Source organism: Oratosquilla oratoria, chromosome 18 (genome assembly GCF_046742065.1).
Source record: "Oratosquilla oratoria isolate Oo_2021 chromosome 18, ASM4674206v1, whole genome shotgun sequence".
In the NCBI taxonomy this organism is placed as follows: Eukaryota; Metazoa; Arthropoda; class Malacostraca; order Stomatopoda; family Squillidae; genus Oratosquilla; species Oratosquilla oratoria.
The window spans coordinates 57,846,478-57,871,584 of record NC_134794.1 but is presented as its reverse complement, the minus strand read 5'-3'; the positions used below and the strand labels follow the sequence as shown (position 1 = coordinate 57,871,584).

At 39.7% G+C, this 25,107-nt stretch overlaps 1 protein-coding gene across 2 annotated transcripts in view; it reads right to left on the bottom strand.

The window, feature by feature from the left end:
• Positions 1-404: 404 nt before the first annotated feature.
• Ced-12 (engulfment and cell motility Ced-12) overlaps positions 405-25,107 on the bottom strand; it is a 40,832-nt gene continuing 16,129 nt past the window's right edge. For both annotated transcript variants that reach the window (XM_076202122.1, XM_076202124.1), the window contains 10 exons: positions 23,771-23,917; positions 22,268-22,432; positions 20,484-20,647; positions 18,772-18,877; positions 16,970-17,115; positions 14,940-15,113; positions 14,607-14,709; positions 13,378-13,556; positions 5,450-5,586; positions 405-5,321 (listed from right to left, as the gene is read on the bottom strand). In XM_076202122.1, coding sequence (XP_076058237.1) covers positions 5,158-5,321; positions 5,450-5,586; positions 13,378-13,556; positions 14,607-14,709; positions 14,940-15,113; positions 16,970-17,115; positions 18,772-18,877; positions 20,484-20,647; positions 22,268-22,432; positions 23,771-23,917 — 1,485 coding nt within the window. In that variant the 3' untranslated portion in view covers positions 405-5,157. The remainder of the gene's footprint in view (positions 5,322-5,449; positions 5,587-13,377; positions 13,557-14,606; positions 14,710-14,939; positions 15,114-16,969; positions 17,116-18,771; positions 18,878-20,483; positions 20,648-22,267; positions 22,433-23,770; positions 23,918-25,107) is intronic.

Here is a 25,107-nt window from a genome sequence, read left to right as displayed (position 1 = left end):
GATTGGTTATGGGCTTGATAATGGAACAACATACTCATGTTGTCCTATGTTATGCTGATGTTCTTATGTATTGTAGTTTACCAGTATATCTAAGCTTGTGAACAGTCATGGCTAAATTGTCAGTTGTATTTATATTTTGGTTAATGTCTGGTTTCCTGTGGGTAAAGGCTAACTAGAAGGCGAGAAAGATGAAATAGCAAGCTGCATTTCACTGGAAATCCTGTTAATGTTTATTACTGTAGTTCAAATTTTTTTCATGGTGAAATATTATTCAATCTGTTGCCCCAGGTCTCTTGCAAGGGATCTATGGCTCCCAAGTAACTGGCAACAGTTACCATATTGATCCACAAGTTGCTCAAGGAAAATTTATTATGTTGGCGTCATGATTAAATTAAAAACCAATACAATATTCTGTTTTTAATAAAGAGAATCAATATTATATTCATAATATAGTTGAATGGCTGCTAGATTAAACTGAGCATTACTTTCAATATATTAAAATGGTGAACACAGTCACCACATTAACGTAGTCACTGAAACCGCTGGACACTGGATTAGCAATGGATCTTCTACCATTGGTCCTACAACAACCAGTTCTCTCTATCCTGCCAGCCAGCCATGGCAAAACCCCATACAGACCACTGCCTCAGGAGAAGTTTAGGTGGGGGTGCACAAGATATGTATTTACATTTTGTGTGTATTCCCTTTTGCAATCAGGAGAATGTCACATTATAACATATTACAAAAATACCAACAATAAACACTGAGTATAACAAAGAAATAAAAATGTTTAACCTCTCCCAGTCAATGGAGGTGAATACCATCTTCAGCTTTTCTGCAAATGCCCACGGCAGCAGTTTCAGTGACTAGTGCAACCTTTCAGTTTTACATACTGTATAAGCAGTGAAATTAATCTGTAGCATAAAAGCAAATACAGTACAGTATGCAACCTAATTATTAGCCTCTATATTTATGTTCTATACAAATAATGTACAAATTTTGACTTAGAATATCTGTTATAGGTAATGTACTACCATGATGATGACAGTATTCACCAAGTGGAAAATCTATATTGCTCCCCGACTTTGTTCACTGATGGTCCAAATTGAAAATTAACTGCAAAACAGTATTCATATGGGAACTAGAAATATCATACATTATCTACACTCTAAAACTAAACAACTAAATAAAAACAATGAGGATCAATCAAAATGTACATTTCTTTTCCCAGACTAAAATTCATCTACAGTACAACATTTTCATATTGTCAAAGTTTTTGAAACTGGGAAAAACAAAACCACTTTTTTGATTGTTAATCTTCATAAAACAAGAAATATCAATAATATATACATATTTTTTCCATTTTCTATTTCCTTTGAAAAATGTAGCAGCATCAACCTTTTTTTTACAGTATCAACAAAGTCTTAAGTAAGCATTATAAACTGGTGCACATTTGACTGAAGTTGAGAAAATAAGTGTAGAGAATAAATTATCATGATAATAACTACTGTCTTCATGCTTATGCTGACTGTGGCAGTTTAATTAGCAATTGCAGAATTAAAGATTCAAGAACACCACATGCAAACACAGATTCTTGGCACATGAATTTACTCCTGGGAGAGAAAACAATATATATAAACAAGATCAAATTAACTACTTTTACAAAAAAATTGGCACAGTCCACTAATACCTAGTGACCACATTACAACTTCTCTAATTTTGACTAGCGCCTGACAAAATTACTCATCTGATAGGAGAAATATACAGATTAAATCATTATTCATTTTAAAGTCACAGAGTTCCTCCTCTCGGTTAATTCATACAGGTTGATATTCTTTTAACCACTTTAGTACGAGTCAAATTCTTGTGCTCAGCATCAGCTGCCACATGAACGATGGGTCACACTACTTGCATTATAAAATATAAAGTCACTGCTGTATTATTTGTTTTGTTTTACTTTGAGTAATAATAAAAAAATATATATATATATATTTATATATATATATATATATATATATATATATATATATATATATATTAGGATGGTTTGGACACATGGAAAGAATGAGTGAAGAAAGACTAGTAAAAGAGGTGTGGAAGGCAGATGTGGAGGGAGTGAACATGAGGGGACGTCCTAGGATGAGGTGGATGAATGAGGTGGATGGATGGGGTGAAGGGGGCTTTGGGGAAGAGGGGAATGTCTGTTGAGGAAGGACGGGAGAGGACAGAAGACAGGGGTGAATGGAGAATGGTTGTATATGGATGATGTTGTGATTGCATGAGGTGGAATGGACGGGTGGATGGGGGGTGAGGTAGTATGTGTGAGCAAAATTTGACGCAGCCTGGAGGGATTTCTCCCCGCCCTCCCATTTTATGCAATGGGGGGACGGAGAGGGGGGGGTCACCGATTTAATGAAGCGGCCTTGCTGTGGATGCGCTGTGTCTTGCGACACTGCTTCTGACCCAGGGCAGTGGACAGGGTGCAGGGATGACCCGTCATTCGGGAGGTGCTAAGATAAGAGGGAGGGTGGAGGGGTGTGGAGTGTATTCAGGGATGGAATGGGTGGGAATGATTTTATGCCTTTTACTTTTTGGCTACCCCCCTTGTAAGGGGGAAAAAGCCTTGGTATATGTATGTATGTATATATATATATATATATAAACAGAGATTGATGCAGAATCATTATGATCAACATATATTACAGTGCTTACCGGTCCCTACCACAAACCGCCCCATCTTACATATGAAAACTAAAATTATTCTGAAATTGAAAACATGTCTGGTTTGAAGCATTTCGAGTAAAAGAAAATCAACCTGCATCCCATCTTACATCCTCTGTGATGATGCCTTCCTATTCAGTCCTAGTTCTCCCATTAGATGAATTAGCTTGACTGGTGGTAACCAGAGCATGATATGTAACAATAATTATAACAAGTGTTGCCTCAAAATTTGATAACTGGAAATCAGCAGCCCCACTATGGCTGGCGATGGTCCTTGGGACCTTCCACAGATCTCTCTGGAATGAAACTGGACTGTTTCGATACCAATGATTTACAGTAACACAAGAAGGGGAGTTGTCAGCTCTTCTTATGTGAAAAGGTGGAAGAAAAATAGTTAAAAGTGACAGAGATCTTGGGCATGGTCCAGACACAATGTGAGCCCCTTGGGGTTGCATCTCCAGATGAAGGTTAGTGTGTTGATGGGTTCTGCATATGGGCAGCAGAGAGATGGTCCTCTCTGATGTCCACTTTACAGGACCATCACTAGCAGGTACCCATCATCAGTTCCAGTATAATATGTAGTCACAAGACATTAAATGGTTCATAATGGAAGACTGGACTAAAATAATATACTGTATTATGATTTCCAAAATCAAGACTAACATAACCTAAATATTCTCTGTATCTACAGATAACCTAATACATGAAAATAGGCTGTGAGTATAATATGACCCAGGACATCCTTAGCACATTTAATAATAATAATAATAATAATAATAATAATAATAATTGTTACACTGAGTAGCAATGACTGGAAATCTGCAGCCTCACAGCAGCCAACAAAGCTCCTCAGCCCTCCCAAAGATTTCTACAGGTAGGAATGCAGTGCTGTGTCAGTGTAATACTATGTCACCAGCTAGGAGGAGAATAGTGGGGTCAGATATCAGTTACTGGTGCTCCATATGTGAAAAGGTGGAAGATGGTCTAATATAATAGAAATCTTGGGTTTGGGCTTCAGACAGCACCAGATGGAAATGCGGTTATTGATGGGACCTAACGACAAACAGTGTGGAGACAATTTAAGCCAATGTCCATCATGCACTACCACATGTGCAGGCTGTCAAATCTACTGTAATGGAAATGTTTACAGTGTATACTTTGCCTATGCTGAAAGTTATAGTCATTCTAAACTAATGATGCCTGACAATTCAAATACATTCCACATCAGTGATCACAGAATACTGACCACTAATCATACTGAGATATACTGACAGTGTTTGATACTTCATGTTAGTACTTCAGAGTCACACACCTATTAGCTGAGGGTTGTTGCCCTCTCCCCTTAAACTCGGTCCTTGGAAATAATAAAATGAAGGAAGAAATAGAAGTGATGTGGTGTACCCGATATCATTTTCTTTTTCTGACCCACATTAAATGTTATGCGACCTTCTGATCTGGAGGAAATACTAACGAAACTAATAGAATGAGGTCTCAGGGCTGATCCAAAAACGGAGTGTCAGCCCCTCAAGGCTGCACCTCCAGATGGAGGTGAAAGTGTTGATGAAGTTTGGAAGACAGGTGGCACGGAGACTTTGATCTCTGATGTCCATCATGCAGGACCACATTTGCAGGTGCTTATCATTGGTCCCTTTGATTTTGTTGAAATTTGATCCATGTCCCAAATGTCCAACCATCTTTGTCTGAAACATCTCTGGGTAGTTGCTGATGGCCCAGATTAAGGGTACAGAGGGCCTTAGGCAGGGACTAATGATATGTAACTTCAGGTATTTCAGGAATAAACAAGACAAAATTCTGCTTTTATGTTAGAAAGAAATAGAAAAAATATATGTGACTAAGTTTGTGACATAATACTACCAAATATGATTCGAGTTTTGCTTTCTAACGTCTTCCCTTCTCCCCTGCAACATTAGGACTGACTTGACAATAACTCCTGGTTTGGGTAAACACAGTGGCATACAGACATTTCGCGTAACTATTAATATATCAAGATTCACTTGGTACTCATAAAACTCTATATTTACAGATCCCAGTACTGGGAATTGACTGCATACTTCTTCAACAGTTTATCTCAGACATGTTTTGCCTTTCCTTTATGCCTCCTTCAGACTCCAATTTTTTGCTACATAAAGTGCAATTAGGGGAATCAGTCCCTTACACTTTTCCCCCCCATTAACTCTCAAATATTCACTTCTCAACTCATTTCATTCCCCCCCCTCCCCACCCAATATTTACTTACTTCCCTCACTCTATAAAGGTACAATAAAATGTGAACTAAAAGCAATTTGACTTGTCAAATAACTATTAAAGAACCAGCCTATGCCACCACTTTCACACCACCATATATTAACCTTATATCAATTGAAGAAATACAATTGTGCTTAACAAAAAATTTACTGACTGCTATAAAAAATATACTTAAGTCAGCTGGTAGCAAAAATTGTAATTAGGTGGAGGAGGAGGTATTTCTGGAGGAACTTGTGGGATTGTCACTCCCTCGGCATCTAGGAGACGAAGTTTAATTTCCATGTTTAGGAGGAGATCAAGGTCACGGGCAGTGGAGGGGCTTGACATCCTCTGACCTGTATGTGAAATACATTATTCACAAAGCACTTACCCACAGAACATATTGCAACAAATATTATGAATATAGTAAAGCTCTTTCAAACACAAACAAAGAGGTAACATAAACCAGAAATAAAATACTTACGAAGAAGAGCATTGATCCCATCCACCCAATAATCATACACAGTATCATTAGGAGCAACAAAGTCTAGACTATTGGTGTCATTCAAGTTCACGCTCTCTAAAATCAGAGAGAAAGCATGGACTTGATTGTTCTTTTTACTGAAAAAACAAGAAAGAAAAGATGTTTCAGGAATGGTAATTCTTTTCAAAACTTAAAATATATGGTATATCAGGAACGTTTTCTCTAATTGTATTAGAAATCAAATGCCTGAGGCCTGCATCAGTATCCAATTTACCATGTAAAGATGAACTTAATAACAATCAATGTTGAACTTATATTAACACTTTTGACATATATCTTGTATGTGTGTGTGTGTATTTACCTAGTTGTATTCTATGGGAAGAGGAGCTATTCTCGTGGTGGCCCGTCTTTGTATCTCTCAACATATAGTTTGTTTTTAAACTCGTGTATGGTGTTTGGACACACTATTGTTTCATCCAATTTGTTCCAGACATCCACCACTCTGTGTGGAAAGCTAATTTTTTTTCTTCATATCTCTTCTATAACTGTCCTTTTTGAGTTTCTTTTCATGTCCCCTTGTTTTTCTTCTATCCCAATTTAACAAGTTTTCTCTATCAAGGACTTCCATGCCTTTCATAATTCTGCAAATGGCCAACAGATCACCTCTTTCTCTTCTTTGATCCAGGGTTGGTAGTTCCAGTTTGGACAATGTTTGCTCATATGTCAGTTTTGAAAGTGTTGGGGCCATCTTTGTCACTGCTCTTTGGATTCTTTCTATTTTCCTTACATTCTCTTTTGTACTGGGTGTCCATAGTGTCGCTGCGTACTCCAATCTTGGTCTTATCAGTGTGACTAGTATTTTCTTTACCATTTCCTCATCCAAGTAATTAAAAACAACCTTTATTGATCTTAACAAATTGTAGTTTTCTCTGATTATTTTGTTTATCTGCTTGTCTGGGGACATGTCTTTGGTGATGATTACTCCTAGGTCCTTTACAGAACAAACTCTCTTTACTTCCTTTGCATTAATTTTATATTGTTCTGATATTCTTTTTTTCCTTTTTTGAAATTCCATTATACTACATTTCTTAATGTTAAAGTCCACTTCCCACTTCCGACTCCATTCCCAGACCTTGTTTAGATCTCTCTGTAGTGATTCACAATCTTTTTCTGTACTTACTTTCTTTAGTAGTTTTGCGTCATCTGCAAAAGAAGTTAATGTAACATTCTACACCTTTATCCATGTCATTTATATATATAGCAAACATTATCGGAGCCAGTACTGAACCCTGTGGGACTCCATTTATCATTTCTTCCCAAGTAGAATTTTTATTCCTAAGTACTACTCTCATTTTTCTTTCATGCAAGAAATCTTCCATCCATTTCAATAGTTTTCCATGTATACCTCCTATTGTTTTGAGTTTTCTTAAGAATTTTTGTGTGGTACTTTATCAAATACCTTTTGTAAGTCCAGGAAGGCACAGTGCCCATCCATCCCTTTCTTGCATTATATCTATTAACCTTGAATAGAAACAGATCAAATTTGTGTCACATGAGCTTCCCTGTCTAAATTCAAATTGTCTCAGATTTGATGCATTGTTCTCCTCCAGATATTTAGTCCATCTACTTTTGATAACTTTCTCACAAATTTTGGCTATTGTACTTGTAAGGGAGACTGGTCTATAGTTTGTTGGGTCTTCCTTGTTTCCCCCTTTATATACTGGCATTTTTCCAGTTTTCCAGTACATTTCCTTCTTTTTGTGAGCAGTCTATTATCTTATATATTTTGTCCATTAGTTCATCTATACAGTTTGCAATTCCATCCAGGCCATGTGATTTTCTGACATTATTTGGTCCCTTATTTCTTTCAGAGTCACAGTTATTTCTTTCATTAGGAGGGATCTTTCTCCCCTTCCTTCATCCCAATTGTGTACGTTTTCTTTAGTGAAGACAGATTTGAAATATTTGTTCATAATTTCAGCCATAATTTCCTGTGTAATCCATGTTCCCTTGACGTAGTTTTACTATTTCCTGTTTATTTTTTAGCTTACCATTCACATATCTATGGAATAATTTAGGCTGATCTTTACATTTGTCTATTATGTCTTTTTCATATTTTTTTCTTCCCTCCATATTTGTACATATTCATTTCTTAGTTTGATATATATTTGCCAATTTCCATTTTTTCCCCATATTTTCCAAGCTTTCTCTCTTATCTTTTGCCTCACTACACTTTTTGTTATACCAGTACTTAATGTACACTTCTTCCTGTTTTTGTTTTGGTACATATACATGGATGGGTGGTGCAAGAGGTAAATGCACGGGTAGTGGATCAGGGATTGGAGATTGTTAAAGAAAATGGAGAAAAGTGGGAGATAAGCCAGTTGTTGTTTGCTGACGACACTGCACTTGTAGCAGGATCAGAGGAGGGACTGAGGAAGTTAGTGACAGTTTGGGAAGGTGTGTGAAAGAAGGAAGTTGAAGATAAATGTGGGTAAAAGGTGACGAGATGTACAAGGGGAGAAAGTGGCAGCAGACTGGAAGTGAGTATTAAGGGAGAGAGACTGGAGGAAGTGGATAGTTTTAGATACTTGGGTACAAATGTAGTGGGAAAGGGAGGAGTGGAGGTGGAGGTAGAATGTAGATTGAGAGAAGCAAGTAAATGCCTTGGGGGATTAAAAAGTGTAACGAGAAATAGACATTTGGGAATGGATGCTAAGAGGAGATTGTATGAAGGAGTGATTGTGCCAACAGCACTGTATGGGGCAGAAACATGGAACATAAGAAGAGAGAAGTTTGAATGTATTTGAGATGAGGTGCATGAGAAGTATGATAAGGGTTATTAGGCTGAATAGAAATGAGAGGGTGAGGAGGAGAATGGGGGTGGAAAGGGAGTTGGAAGATAGGGTTGATGAAAGTGTGTTGGGATGGTTTGGATACATAGAAAAAATGAGTGAAGAAAGATGGATGGATGGAGAAAAGGGGCACTGGGAAAGATTGGACTGTCTGTTGAGGAAGGACAGGAGAGGACAGAAGATAGGGTTGAATGGAGAATGGTTGTGTATGGATGATGCTGTGATGCATGAGGGGGAGTGGGAGGGGGATGGGGTTAAGGAAGTGCCAGAAATAAATTGATGCAGCCCGAAGGGATTTCTCCCTGTCTTCTCTTTTCCTGCATGAAGCAGCCTTGCTGTGGATGTGCTGTGTCTTGCAACACTGCTTCTGACCCAGGGCAGTGGGCAAGATGCAGGGATGACCCATCATCTCTTCTATAACTGTTATCCTCCCTTCTTTAATCAGGTGATTTCTTCTATCATTGCAATCTATCTCCATTAGTGACCTGAACACTGTAATCATCTCACCTCTTTCTCTTCAATCTTTCAAGTTTGGCAGACCCAGTACCTTCAGTCTTTCCTCAAATGGTTTATCTGCCAGGTTGAGGACCAGTTTGGTTGCTGCCCTTTGTATTCTCTCAATCTTGCTTCTACAGTAGTCCATACATCTCTCCTACAATCCTACAGATATGTCTGTCAGATGACAAGTTGTCTTTTATCAACACTCCAAAGTCTTTCTCCTCTTTCGGTTTTGTAATCTGTTCATTTCCCAAGGAATAGTTTAAAGATGGCCTTTTGCCAATATTGCCCATTTCCAGTACTTTGCATTTTTTGGTATTAAACTTCATTTCCCATTCTTGGCTCTAAGCAAAAATAGTATCCAGATCCTTTTGCAACATTCTACTGTCCTCCTCATTTTTCACTCTTCTCATGACTTTTGCATCATCTGCAAAAGTGCTGGCAAAGCTTGTTGTTCCTTCCATTGTGTCATTGACATAGACAAGAAACATTATTGGTGTAAGCACTGAATGTTATGGAACTCTGTTCGTTACTGCTCTCCTGCTTGACATCTTGTCCTTTATTACTGTCCTCATGTATCTTTCTTTCAAAAAGTCTTTGATCCACTAATTGTTTGCTTCTCAGTCCTCCAACATGCTCCAATTTCCACATAAGTTGACTGTGAGGAACTTTATCAAATGCCTTCTCTAGGCCCAGGTACATGCAGTCCACCCAACCCTCTCCCTCTTGCATTGCATAAATCACTCTCGAGTAAAAGCTTAAAAGGTTCAACACACATGACCTTCCAGACCTGAAGCCAAATTGACTGTCAGAATGTTCATCTTTTCAAGATCTTTGGTCCATCGATCTTTCACAATCCTTTCACATAAGTTCACTGTTGTGCTGGTTGTCAGGGTGAGGGGTGAGATGGTTTGTCTGTGCAAAATGATTTATGAGTGTGTTTGCTTGTCTTTTTAAGAATAAGTTGACTGTTGTTGTGGTTATTTTTGTGCGAGTGTGTTGTGTTACTGCTGGATAGTGTAATGCTGCTGAGTGTCTTGTGCAGTTTTTTGGTGTTTGTTTCATGATTGTGTTGACAAATGTTTGCCAATTTTGTGTTTTTTGTTCATGTATTTTACTACTGATCTCAGTGTTTAGTGCTTGTATTTGGTCTGTTATGTTCTGATGGATAAGTGTCATGTATAGTGTTTAAGTGTGTCATATTGTCCGGTGAGGTCTAGGATATCTGGTGTAAAGTTTGGGTTGTGTGATTTTCTCTTGCCTCTAAGTATGTATTTTTTGTCTGCATTTTGTATGGTTGTATTGAAGGTGTGCGCAGGAGCATCTATGTCTGTGATTGGTGTACTGTTCCGTGTCTCAAAGTGTTGTTCCGTCTCCCCAGTGGTGGTTACATCTGGGGCAGTTTGAGCCTATTCAGGCCTATTCTGTGTTGGCACTGTTTTAATACCATTTTACAACTAAATCACCCAGAACTTCTAGCAAAGGGGTTCATACTACAAACACCATATCAGAATGGAGACTATGCCCAAAGACATTCTGACCCCTTTTCTTGGCCAGATGCAGAAAAAGAGGATATATATTTACAACTTATAGACAAATAAACAAACATCATTCAAATGTGATCACCTCAGCAGGGAATTGACCCCATTCACTGTTTACATGGTTAAGTTGTTAGGCAGTGAACGGTGGGATGAAGAGATGAAGGCAGTGATGAAAGAGAAGAAGCCAGTTCACGAGGATTGATTACAAACTAGGGAAACATATAAGAGGAACAGAGACAAGAGAGGTGATGCTATACACAAGGTAAAGAGGGCAAAAAAGAAAGCAGTTTTAAAGTGGGAAATGGGTTTCCCAGAGAATTGTGAAGAGAATAATTAAAATTAACATGATAAATGTATGCTTGAACAACTACATAAGAAGCCCAATAGAAGTAAAATGATGGCTACAAATCTGAGGTATTGTGTAATGATTATGTCATAAATCTTCTTTAAATACACAAAACTAATCTACAAAAATAGTGAATCATATCAACAATACAGAAAATCTTACAAGTCTGACAAAACAAAAGGGAATGTAAGAACAAAGTAAGAAGATTAAAGTGCTACCTCGCTGGAATCCTAGAGGTAAAATATGACAAAAAAGAATTATAGTGAGAATGAAAGAACAAAAAAGTCAAAATTAAATTTATTTCAAATCAAATAATCTTTAAATATATACAATGTAAAATGGTTTAGCATAAAGAAAAGATGGTACAAGAAGAGGTACGGTTTCAGTGACATTTTAGAGTAAATTAATGGGATATCCATTACAAATAAAGAAGTGTTTCATACATACATGTATCAAAGGCTTTTTCCCCCCTTACAAGGGAGGTTTAAAAAAAAAAAAAAAAAAAAAAAAAAAAACACTCCCATCCATTCCATCTCCACCATACACTACTTCCATCCACCCTCTTATCTTGGCACCTCCTGGATGATGGGTCATCCCTACATCTTGCCCACTGCCCTGGGTCAGAAGTGTCGCAAGACACAGCACATCCACAGCAAGGCTGCCTCATTAAATCAGCGACCTCCCCCAATCCCCTCATGCATAAAAGAAGACGGGGAGAAATCCCTTTGGGCTGTGTCAATTGATTTTTCACACATATTCCCTCACCCCCCACCCACTCCCCCACATGCATCACAGCATCATCCACAACCATTCTCCATTCACACTTTGCACAATGATCTGTTTATCTCTATACCAAAAGGCTTCTTTCCCCTCACAAGGGAGGTAGCCACTCAAGACATGCACCTACCACAACCCATCCCTCTCCCATCCATCACCATTTGTTTCCCTTTTTTCCTATGTCCTTGTGGATAAAGGTCCATTCCCACTCTCTGCCCACTGCCTAGGTCAGAAGCACTGCAGCAAGACACAGCACATCCACAGCAGGCCACAATAGCTAAGGACTTAGCATCCATTCCCAAGTGTCTACTTCTCATTACACTTTAATCCCCCAAGGCATTTACTTGCTCACAATCTACATTCTACCTCCACCTCCACTTCTCCCTTTCTTGCCACATTTGCACCCAAATATCTAACATTATCCACTTCCACCAGTCTCTCTCCCTTAATACTTACTTTCAGTCTGCTGCCACTTTCTCCCCTTGTACATCTCATCACCTTACTCTTAACCACATTTATCTTCAACTTCCTCCTTTTGCACACCTTCCCAAACTGTCACTTTCTCAATCCCTCCTCTGATCCTGCCACAAACACAGTGTCATCAGCAAACAACAACTGGCTTATCTCTCAATTTCCTTTGACTATCTCCAATCCCCAATCCATTAACCTTGCATTTACCTCTTGCACCACCCCATCCATGTATAAATTGAACAGCCAAGGCAACACAGCACATCCCTGGCGAAGTCCCACCTTTACCACCTCTCCATTTCTGATTCTGCCACAAGCTCTACTACACTCGTAAAAACTCTTGACTGCTCTTAAAAGCTTTCCTCCTATCCCATATATCTGCAATACCTCCCACAGTGCCTTCCTGTTTACCCTGTAATAAGCCTTTTTCGAATCCATAAAAGCTAAAAAAATATCTTTACTTTTTCTTAAAGCTTTCTCACATATCTGTCTTACCACAAAATTCTGATCCATGCAACCCCTACCTGTCCTAAACTCACACTGTTCCTCACCAATTATTCCCTCTGTTCCTCTCCTAATCCTCTCAAGCAAGACCCTCCCATAAGGCTTCCCAACTACACATAACAAACTCATCCCTCTGAAACTACTACACTCACACTTGTCCCTTTTCCCTTGTAAAGTGGAACTATACAGGCATTCTTCCAGTTCCCAGGCACTCTACCCTCTCTTAAACATTAAATAACCTTACCAGCCAGTCTACCATCGCTGTACTTTTTTTTTTTTTTTTTTTGACATTCTGCATGACACCCATCCAACCCATGGCAAGAATGAATGATGAAAGATTAGTAAAAGAGGTGTGGAAGGTAGAGGTGGAAGGAGTGAACATGAGGGGGCGAACAAGGATGAGATGGATGGATGGGGTAATAGGGGCATTGGGAAAGAGGGGCATCTGTTGAGGAAGGGAGAAGGCAGAAGATAGGGGTAAGTGGAGAATGGTTGTGTATGAATGATGCTGTGATGCATGGGAGTGGGTGGGGGACAGGGTGGGTGGGTGAGGGAGTAGGTGTGAATGATATTCTGATGCAACCTGAAGGAATTTCTCCGTCTTCTCTTTTCCTCCATGAGGGGACAAAGAAAGGGGATGGGCACCAATTAAATGAAGCGGCCTTGCTGTGGATGTGCTGTGTATTACTGCATTGCTTCTGACCTAGGGCAGTGGATGAGATGCAGGGATGACCAGTCATCCAGGAGGAGCCAAGAAAAGAGGGAGGGACGGGTGGTGAATGGAAGTGGAGTGTGTGGGGATGGAGTGGATTTATGCCTTTGACTTTGGCTACCTCCCTTACATGGGGGAAAAAGCCCTTGATATAAGTATGTACCACCCCCATCCATGTGCATATGGAATACCACCACAATTAAATGACATTAATAAATACTACTTACCCTCCTTTGTCCTTCATGTGGGGACAATCCTTGCCTGTGACAAGGCCTTTGATTTCCACAACACTGATTTTCTTCCCTAAATCGTCAATAGATGGTGTGCTCTTCTCATCACAGTCATCATAATGGAAAAATTTGTGATTTGGAGATAGTCGGCAATACCAAAATTTGTCCTTAGTTCTCTGTATGATAGATGTAAGACACCATATTAGAAAGAGGAATCAGGTCAAATTCCTCTATTGTTTATGATGATACAAAGTCTGTGCTTATATACATATGTAACACATATACCAATAAGTATCCTCCCCTTTACAAGAGGGGTGGCTACGAGTCCCTTTTAACTAGAAAATATAATCAAATGTTCATTTTCAAATAATAGAAAAAATAAAATATAGCTGTCAGGGATGTGTCATGTCACCATGGCTGTTCAATGTGTACATGGATGGAATAGTATAGGAGGTAAAGGTAAGGGTAATGGGCATGGCACAGGAGATGGTTAAAGAAAGTGGAGAAAAGTAGGAGGTGAGCCAGTTGTTTTTTGCCGATGACACTGCATTTATGGCAGGATCAGAGGAAGGATTAAAGGATTACTGACTGAATTTTGGAAGGTATATGATAGAAACAAGTTGAAGGTAAATGTGAGTAAAAGTAAAGTGCTGAGATGTAGAAGGGTAGAGCATGGCAGTGAGTTGGAAGTCTAAAATGAGAGACTGGAGGAATTGGAAAGCTTTAGGTATTTGGGGGTCACATGTGGCAGGAAAGGGAGGAGTGGAGGTGGAGGTAAATTGTAGACTGAAAAAAGCAAGTAAATGATTTGGGGGATTAAAAAGCATTATGAGAAATAGGCCCCTGGGAATGGATAGAAAAAGAAAGTTGTATGAAGGGGTGACTGTGCCAACAGCAGTGTATGGGGCAGAGACTTGGAATTTAAGCGAGGCAGAGAGGAAAAGTATAAATACCTTTGAGATTCCAAAAAATAGTAAAGGCATAAGAGGGTCTGGGAGTTTTCCAACCCGTACCCTAAGGTTTGGGTCTTTTAATGTGTGTGGATGTATAAAAACAAGATACATTAAACTTTCCTGTTGTCAAATTTGTGTAATAGGATGAAGATAAATATGGCATGGAAGAAACATAAGTTTAGCCGAAAGATATTTGCCTATGGCCAGAAATGTCTAAAACCTGTTCAAGTTGCCCCACTCTCCCCTACTCTCCAATTAAGAATACGAACTTACCCCTCCACGAACATGTTTAAAACGTGTTCCTTCAACCAGTAGATTTAGCCGATGCTGCTGGATCAACTCCATAATCTCAGGCTCCAGCTGCTGCCGCAGCTCTCTGAAACAATAAAATCTGTTATCCTTTGCAGTAAACATGTTAGCACATCTCAAGCACCTTTCACTGTGTTTTATAACTTTATGGCATTGTACTGCTGCCTGGCAGTTTTATTTAGCTGAGGGAAACTCTCCATAGCAAATTGTATGTCATCACTATGGCACATAAACTACTACATTTTATTCAAAGAGCATTTGCAACCAACTTTTTAAAATTTCAGGCACCATACTAACTTTATGGGAGGAGCTTGCATCTCCTGTTCTTCACTGTTGATTCTTTCCTGCTGCCATAGCTCTGCAATCTCAGCATAAGTGAGAATATTGATACTGTTCTTGAAGTTCTCTAGTGTGTTTGGCTTCTTACTCATAGTACGTGTTATCTGGTCTTTCACGACACTTATTACCTTGCTGAAAGTATAAAACAAGTAATTATAGCCACCTGGCATCACTATGGATAAATACTACATACTTCAGCACAACCTTAGGTACATACATACATCAAAGGCTTTTTCCCCCCTTACAAGGGAGGTAGCCAAAAAACAAAGGCATAAAAGCCACTCCCACCCATTCCATCCCCACACACTCCACCCCCATCCACCTTCTCTCTCCCTCTTTTCTTAGCTCCTCTTGGATGACGGGTCATCCCTGCATCCTGTCCACTGCCCTGGGTCAAAAGCAGTGTTGGAAGACACAGCACATCCACAGCAAGGTTCCTTCATTAAATTGGTGACCCCCCTTTCTCCATCCCCTCATGCAGAAATGGATAAGACAGGGAGAAATCCCTTCAGACTGCGTCAATTTATTTTTCATACATACTCTCTCTCCCACTCCCCCTCATGCATCACAGCATCATCCATACACAACCATTCTCCATTCATCCCTATCTTCTGTCCTCTCCCATCCTTCCTCAACAGACATTCCCCTTTTACCCCATTCTTCCACCTCATCCTTGGTTGCCCCCTCATGTTCACTCCTTCCACCTCTACCTTCCACAACTCTTTTACTAATCTCTCTTTACTCATTCATTCCATGTGTCCAAACCATCCCAATACTATTTCATCAACCCTAATTCCCAACTCCCTTTCCACCCCCATTCTGCTCCTCACCTCCTCATTCCTGACACTAAACAGCCTAGTAGCTACTATCATACTTCTCAGGCACCTCATCACATTCAAACTCCTCCTCTCTTATGTTCCATGTTTCTGTCCCATACAGTGGTGTTGGCACAATCACTCCTTCAAAGGATTACAAAGGCAAAGCATGCCGACAGGAGACCTTTTGATCCATATCTAGGTCTATTTCTCATTACACTTTTTAATCCCCCAAGGCATTTCCTTGCTTCTCTCAATCTACATTCTACCTCCACCTCCACTCCTCCCTTTCCTGCCACATTCACACCCAAGTATCTAAAGCTATCTGCTTCCTCCAGTCTCTCTCCCTTAATACTAACTTCCAGTCTACTGCCATATTCTCCACTTGTACATTTTACTGTACTTTTACCCACATACATCTTCAACTTCCTTCTTTCACACACCCTCCCAAACTCTGTCACTAGCTTCCTCAATCCCTCCTCTGTTCCTGCCACAAGCGCAGTGTTGTCGGCAAACAACAACTGGCTTATCTCCCACTTTTCTCCATTTTCTATAACCATCCCCAATCCCTGACCCATTACCCTTGCATTTATCTCTCAGACCACCCCATCAATGTATAGATTGAACAGCCAAGGCAACATAGCGCGTCCCTGACTAAGTCCCACCTTTACCTCAAACCACTATCTCCATTTCTGATTTTAACACAAGCTCTACTTCTCTTGTAAAAACTCTTGACTGCTCTTAAAAGCTTTCCTCCTATCCCATATATCTATATCCCATATACCACCCACAGTGCCTTCTTGTCCACCCTGTCATAAGCCTTTTCCAAATCCATAAAAGCCCAAAAAACATCCTTACCTTTAACTAAAGCTCTCTCACACAAAAATTTGATCTACACAACCCCTACCTGTGTTTTGCTGCAATGCATTTGACCCAGGGCAGTTGGTGGATGCAGGGATGACCCATCATCCATGAGGAGCTGAGATGGGATGGGTGGAAGGGGTGGTGGAGGGGAGTGAAATTGGTGGGAATAACATGACTGACTTGACTACATCCCTTATAAAAGGGAAAAAAAAGCTCTTGGTATATAAATAGATAAATAAAGAGACTTGGACTTAAATACAGTAGTCTGTACTTGGACCCAACCTGGTATTTACCAAACCAAATACCTACCTAAAGTCTTCAGTGGTTGCCTTCATTTCCTTCCAGGTTTTGTTTAAGAGGGCGATACAGATGGAAAAGAGTTCCTCAAAGGCACGGTCATGACTGAAGAACATTGGATGAAAAGTCTGACCTTGCTCTGTGGGTACTTCACCAATCTGAAGAAAGAAATAACAGATACTTCTTCAGTTAATAATCATCCACCAACTTTTGAAATGTTCCTGCTATCTGACATGTCTTTCATACAGTTTAAATCACATCAGAAAAACTAGGTGGGGTGATCCAAAGGCACAAACATATAACAATGGCTTCTTCCTGCTTACAAGGCAGGTAGCCAAAAATCAAAGGCATAAAATCCACTCCCACCCATTTCAACCTCACATTACTTTGCATTTATTTTTATTAAATTTCAATAGCCACTTTTCAGACCATTGCTGTAATTCATCTAAATCTTCTTGAATACCTAATTGGTTTAAGTGATCATTTGCCATTCTGCACAATTTTGTATCATCAGTAAATTCAGAAACAATAGAGCTTAGTCCGTGGTCTATATCATCTACATATACTATGAATAGAAGTTTTTCACTTTAAAACAGCTCTCCATTTTTGATCATTCAACGTATTACTAGTTCAACTATAAGCTACCACTTATTCCATGTGAAGCTAATTTAGTAAGTAGTCTTTCGTGGGGAATGGTATCAAAAGCTTTTGCAAAGTCTAGATATATTAAATCTATATTGTTTCTTTTGTCATAATTCGAAATGACTGTTGTAGAATTCAAGTTAGTTAGTCACACATGAATGTTTCCATCTGAATCCATGCTGGCTATCATTTATCAAACAGTTACTTCCTAAATGATGTTTGATAGCATCTCTGATGATAGTTTCCATAATTTTTCCTATGATTGAAGTCCAGCTCATGGGCCTTTAGTTATTTGGTTTCTTTTTGTCACCTTTTTTGAATATGGGAGTAACGTCAGCTAGCTTCCATTCTCTTGGGACATCTCTGGATATGATGGATTTCTCGAAAATAATTTCTAATGGAACAACAATCCTATTTTTCATTTCCTTTAAGATTCTTGGATGCCAACCATCAGGCCCTGGTGTTTTATTAACAGTTTTTCTATACACCTTTTAATTTTTTCTTTTGTTATATTTACTGTAGTAAGTTCACCCTAGACTTTTCACAGTTTTCAGATTGGAGTTCACTTTGAGGGGTTTCATTTATGAATACCAGGGTAAAATAGTTGTTAAAGATATCACACATTCCTTCACTTGAATATTCTCCAAAAATGGGTTATTAGTATAATTTTACCAATGTGTTACGACATTACTTTGTTGTGACATCCATCTTTCTTCTCACATAGTGCCTATCTCTTCCCTTTTACTCTCATCTGTACCACATCCATGCACATTAAAAGATCCAAACCTTAGGGTACTGGTTGGAAAACCCCTTCCAGACCCTTTTATACCCCCCCCCTTTTTTTTTAAGGAATGTCCCATTTAGGGCTAAAGTTGGATGCCTAGTCCTATCCCTGTTCTGTTTTTGTAGCCTTTTATGGTTCAAGTGGGGACACTTGGTGGCAATATTCTTCTCCCCCACCACAGGGTTAAAAAAAAAAGTTCATTCAGTTCCAAAGAAGAATTATCCTAATAAATTTTCAGTAATCTTCACTGTCCAAGAGGAAGTTTACTCATAAGTCTAATTTGGATCAACTATGTACACTGAACCACACACACACACAATATATATATATAAAATAATAATAATAAATAAATAAATTAAAAAATAAAAAATAAATAAATGAATTCTACCTTAAGCAAATCACACAGCAGCCTGGTCAGTTCAATACTTGCACGCCCAAATGGACACTCATGGGAATCGGCACGGTAACAGTTCTCCAACACCAACTTGGCATATCTGTAAATATTGAACTTTGCTATATATTCTAATCATTTCAGCATTATACACATAATTATGTTCTTTAAACAATTAAATCCACAATAATGCCATCACTGCCAGTGATGGGTACCTGTATGTGGTATTTACGTAACTGTAGTACGAAGGAAAGAAGGAAAGCAGCGCTGCCCATTTTCAGAAGGAAGAAAACAACAAAAACAACAACAAACACTATCAGGAAGTGCAGCCCAGAGGATCTTACACTAAGTCTTTGGATTGGGCCAAAGATCTCTCTGTATCACCTTCAACTGTTTCTCTTACACAAATGGAGATCTGACAAACAGTGACTGCTCCCCTTATCACATAGAGCCAGTGACAAAGAAGCTGTTCCACACCAATACGATGCACACAACAGTCCAAAGTTTCTTCCCAGAGAGATTGGTGGGAGGACCCATGGATTGCTGCCAGCCAGTTTCCCACTTAGTGAAACTCTATATCCTCCCCCCTTATAAGGAAGGTAGCCAAGTCAAAGGCATATACCAACTCCCACCTATTGCACTCCCCTCCCCCACCCTTCCCTCCCTCTCTCATCTTAGCTCCTCATGGATGATGGGTCATCCCTGCATCCCACCCATTGCCCTGGGTCACAAACAATGTAGCAAGACACTACATCCACAGCGAGGCCCCTCCTGCAGGAAAAGAGAAGACAAGGAGACATCCCTTTGGGCTGTATCGAAATATCATTCACAAATAAGCATCCCCCCCCCATCCACTACCCCTCCCTTCTTGCATAATCGTATCATCTATACACAGTCACTTTCCACTCATCCCTATCTCATGCCTTTCCCCTGTCTTGCTCAACAGACATTCCTCTCCTGCTGAATGCCCCCTTTACCCCATCTATCCATCTCATCCTTGATTGTCCCCTCAAACTCATTCCCTCTACCTCTACCTTCCACACCTCTTTAACTAATCTTTCTTCATTCATTCTTTCCAGGTGTCCAAACCATCCCAATACTCTTTCATCAACCCTATATGTCATCTCCTTTTTCCACTCCTGTTCACCTCATTTCTCACTCTATCCAACCTAATAACTCCTACCATACTTCTCAGACATTTCATCTCAAACACGTTCAAATTTTTCCTCTCTGCCTCATGAGAAATACCTCTTTGGGAATGGACACAAAGAGGAGTTTGTATGAAGGGGTGATTGTGCCAATGTTGTTGTATGGGGCAGAGACTTAGAATGTAAAAGAGGCAAAGAGAGAATAAAATGCAAAGCAATAATTATTATTATTCTACTGATTAATTCAGGGATCACTGAGATACCTTGGGGCCATCTCCATCCATATATCAAAGGCTTTTTCCCCTTATACGGGGGGTAGCAAAAAAACAAAGGCATAAAAACCACTCCCATCCATTCCATCCCTGACATACTCCACTCCCCTCCACTCTCTTCCTTCCCTCTTATCTTGGCACCTCCTGGATGACAGGTCATCCCTGCATCTTGCCACTGCTCTGGGTCAGGAGCAATGTCGCAAGACACAGCAAAGCCATCTAACTTCTGCAAAAGAGAACCAAGGCATCAAACCAAGTGAGTGACTCAATAACATAAAATTGATCTTACTGGTCTGAGTGGTTTGTGGCAAAGTAGATCATGTTGTCCAGTGCTAACATGCCTGGAGGTGTTTCCACAAAATCTTGTGCTGGATTAATGTCATTACAAAAACCAAGTTTCTTGTACTCTTTTTTGTACTCCTGTCGACGGGCAGAGACATCCTTACTCCCTGCCTGCAAAAGAAATAGCCAAGGAATGTTACAACGCAATACTGCCCACTTCAGGCAATATGCATTTCACAGTAACAAAGAAATAAAAATCTGTTCTTCATTAAATACTTTCTGACTATGCAATTATAACTCCATTTTTTCATTTATGGATTCTCTTCCCACATACATTAAAATTTCCATATATATATATACATACATACATATACCAAGGCTTTTTCCCCCTTCCAAGGGAGGTAGCCAAAAAGGGAAAGGCATAAAAACACTCCCACCCATTTCATCCCTAAATACACTCCACACCCCTCCCACCCTTCCTCTCATCTGAGCACCTCCTGGATGACGGGTCATCCCTGCACCCTGCCCACCACCCTGGGTCAGAAGCAGTGTCGCAAGACACAGTACATCCACAGCAAGGCCGCTTCATTTAATCGGCGACCCCCCCTCTCCGTCCCCCTTTGCATATAAGGAGAGGACGGGGAGAAATCCCTTCGGGCTGCGTCAAAATTTACTCACACATACTACACCACCCCCCACCCCCCCGCCCATTCCTCCTCATGCAGTCACAACATCATCCATATACAACCATTCTCCACTCACCTCTGTCTTCCGTCCTCTCCCTTCCTTCCTCAACAGACATTCCCCTCTTCCCCAAAGCCCCCTTCACCCCATCCATCCACCTCATCCTAGGACGTCCCCTCATGTTCACTCCCTCCACATCTGCCTTCCATACCTCTTTTACTAGTCTTTCTTCACTCATTCTTTCCATGTGTCCAAACCATCCTAATATTCTTTCATCAACCCTATCTCCCAAATCCTTTTTCACCCCTGTTCTCCTCCTCACCTCCTCATTTCTCACTCTATCTAGCCTAGTAACCCCCACCATACTTCTCAGACACCTCATCTCAAACACATTCAAACTCCTTCTCTCTTCTTCTCTTATGTTCCACGTTTCTGCCCCATACAATGCTGTTGGCACAATCACTCCTTCATACAGTCTCCTCTTCGCATCCATTCCCAAATGTCTATTTCTCATTACACTCTTTAAACCACCAAGGCATTTACTCGCTTCTCTCAATCTACATTCTACCTCCACCTTCACTCCACCTTTTCCTGCTACACTTGCACCCAAGTATCTAAAACTATCCACTTCCTCCAGTCGCTCTCCCTTAATGTTCACTTCCAGTCTACTGCCACTTTCACCCCTTGTACATCTCATCACCTTACTTTTACCCACACATATATACACACATATATATATATATATTATATATATATATATATATACATATATATATACAGTGAGACCTCTCATTAACGGATGTTAATTAGCTGTGTTTGCGGTGTTTTCGCTGTGTTTTTGGTGCTGTTGTTTAGTGCGTGCAATCACTATGCCACCCAAAAACCACTCCAAATCAATGGATTATTCACATCAATGGACACCGTTACCCCCCTTTTAGTCCGTTAATGAGAGGTAGTACTGTATACATATATATTTCATGTATACATATATATTTCATGTATACATATATATATACATATTTCTTTTCTTCAAAAGCATTTTCATTATCACTGGCATTAAAAAAGATACACACATCATTTGTATACTAAATGCAAAATGCTACTTACATCACCATCTGACTCAAAGGCTATACGTCGAAGTTCTTTGATTTTGTCTGTGGCATCTTGGTCATTGGAATCCATGGGGGTTAGCATGCGCTCTTCATACTGGTTGAGCAACTGCTGTTGCAGCACATACAGCTGGTGTGCCATCTCTACACCAATTTGGTCAGACTGTAAAGAAGCAACACATCAAATCCAAAATTGTATATAAAATAAAACAAAGTAAAATACCTACAAAACATATACCAAGGGCTTTTCCCCCCTTACAAAGGAGGAAGTCAAAGATATAAATACACTCCCACCCATTTCATCCCGACATACTCCACTCCCACCCTCTTCTCTTGGCTCCTGGGTGATGGGTCATCCCTGCATCTCACCCACGGCCAAGGTTAGAAGCAATGCAGGAAGACACAGCACATTCACAGCAAGGCCACTTCATTTAATCAGCAACCCCCTCCCTCTCTCCATCCCCTCATGCTGAAAAAGAGAAGACAGAGAGAAATCCCTTCCAGCTGCGTCAAAATATCATTCACACATACTCCCTTCCATGTATCACAGCATCATCCATACATAACCATTCTCCACTCACCCCTATCTTTTGTCTTCTCACTTCCTTCCTCAACACACATTCCCCTCTTTCCCAATACCCCTATTACCCCATCCATCTATCTCATCCTTGGTTGCTCCCTCATGTTCACTCATTCCACCTCTGCCTTCCACACCTCTTTTACTAATCTTTCTTTACTCATTCTTTACACGTGTCCAAACCATCCCAATACCTTTTCATCAACTTTTAAAATAAAACAAATTAATAGAATGTACAAGTGTAATACCTGTGTATGAATATTCTTCATGGACTATTTTTAAGTCCTCTATTGCTAATATTTTACTTTTACAAAATATAAACTAGAGAGTTTGGTCAATATTTCAGTTAAAGCATATAGCTACCCTTCATCTATCTGACACCCATTCAAAAACTCCTTGGCTCTTGCATCCCCTTACGGCAGTGGCGGGGGGAAAAGAACAGCATCACTGTGCTACAATGCATGTCATTGATGAGGGGACTAAGGATCCTACACTGTATATTTCTCCTAAAAATGTCAAGGCATTTCTTTACATTTGTAAATTTTCTTCATAGACACCCATGATCTTTTTCTCCTAAATTTCACTGAAGCTGTTGATGTCCATCTTGATGTCGCTGTTGTCAATATGTGAGAGTCCTAGGGGCTGAATGACACTGGGGCTAGCAACACACCTCTTTAGTCCTTGATTCAAACCAGGTCAAGTGGTCCTTCTTGGCTCTAAAAGACAAATCGAATGAACTACCTGACCTGAACCCTCAAACGAGTGGCTGGGTCAAATCACACACCCACATCATATACATTTAAATTCCATTTAACCCACCCTCCCATCTTGGCACGTATGGGATGAAGGGTCATCCCTGACCCATGTTACATTGATTCTATGAATATATAGGCAAAGGAAAAAAAAAAAAAAAAAAAATATTACCTCTGAGTGCATGGGGATGTTATTGATAAGGATAGTGCGGTAGTGGCGTGTGCTCAGTGTGCTTGCAAACTGACGACGCTTTTGCGGGTCAACACGTTGAAACAAGGCGTTGATCAAAGCCAGCACGCACTGCTGAATTTCCACATGCTGGTGATACAAAAGAATGACAAATAGAATATAGATAGACCAGATTACAGTCAAAGTATAATCTTGTGTCAAGCTACCAAATACAAGAGTTAAAGATAAACACACATTAAACATGTCTAATAATATCTAAGCATAAACACAGAGTAAAAATGATCATCTGTTGTAAGTATTAGTTGTGGGCTTTCCCCATGACAATATTACAAGTGGGAAGATTTCCTTTACCCTGATACCTGAAATACAAAACAATGGAGATGGGTGGAGTATTTAATAGGAGGTGACGATGAGAACGGGGGTGAAAAGGGAGTTGGGAGATATGATTGATGAAAGAGTATTGGGATGGCTTGGACACATGGAAAGAATGAGTGAAGAAAGATTAGTAAAAGATTCATAGTATATATAAATGATATAGACCATGGACTAAAATCTACTGTTTCCAAATTTGCTGATGATACAAAACTGTGCGGAGTGGCAAATGATCACTCAAACCAATTAGATATTCAAGAAGATTTAGATAAATTACAGCAATGGTCTGAAAAGTGGCTAATGAAATTTAACACAAGTAAATGCAAGGTAATGCACATAGGTAAAAATAACAGTAAGTACGATTACAAGTTATTTGGAAATTCGTTAACAAAAGTGGATAGTGAAAAAGATCTCGGCGTAATTATCAGTAACGACCTCAAATCATCCAAGCAATGTATTTCAGCCTCTGAGAAAGCAAATAAGATTCTGGGACTGATTGCGCGATCGTTTGATTTCAAAAGTCCATCACTCATTAACAAGTTATATAAATCGTTAGTTCGTCCACATTTGGAATATGCTGTTTCCGTATGGTCACCGAATCTCATTAAAGACATTGACAGACTGGAAAAAGTACAACGGCGAGCCACAAAACTGATTCCAAATATCAAAAATAAATCATACAAAAATCGACTAAAGCACATGAATCTGTTTTCCCTAAAAAAGCGTAGACTCAGAGGTGACTTGATACAGGTCTTTAAGATTTTAAAGGGAATTGACAACATCAAAAGTGACCAAATTTTTACATTGAATGAGAATCAGACAAGAAACAATGGTCTCAAACTGTCCGGAAATAGATTCAATTTGGAAGTAGGTAGAAACAACTTTGCCAACCGTGTAGTTAATGAATGGAATAAACTTCCTGCACAGGTAGTGCAATGTAGTTCAGT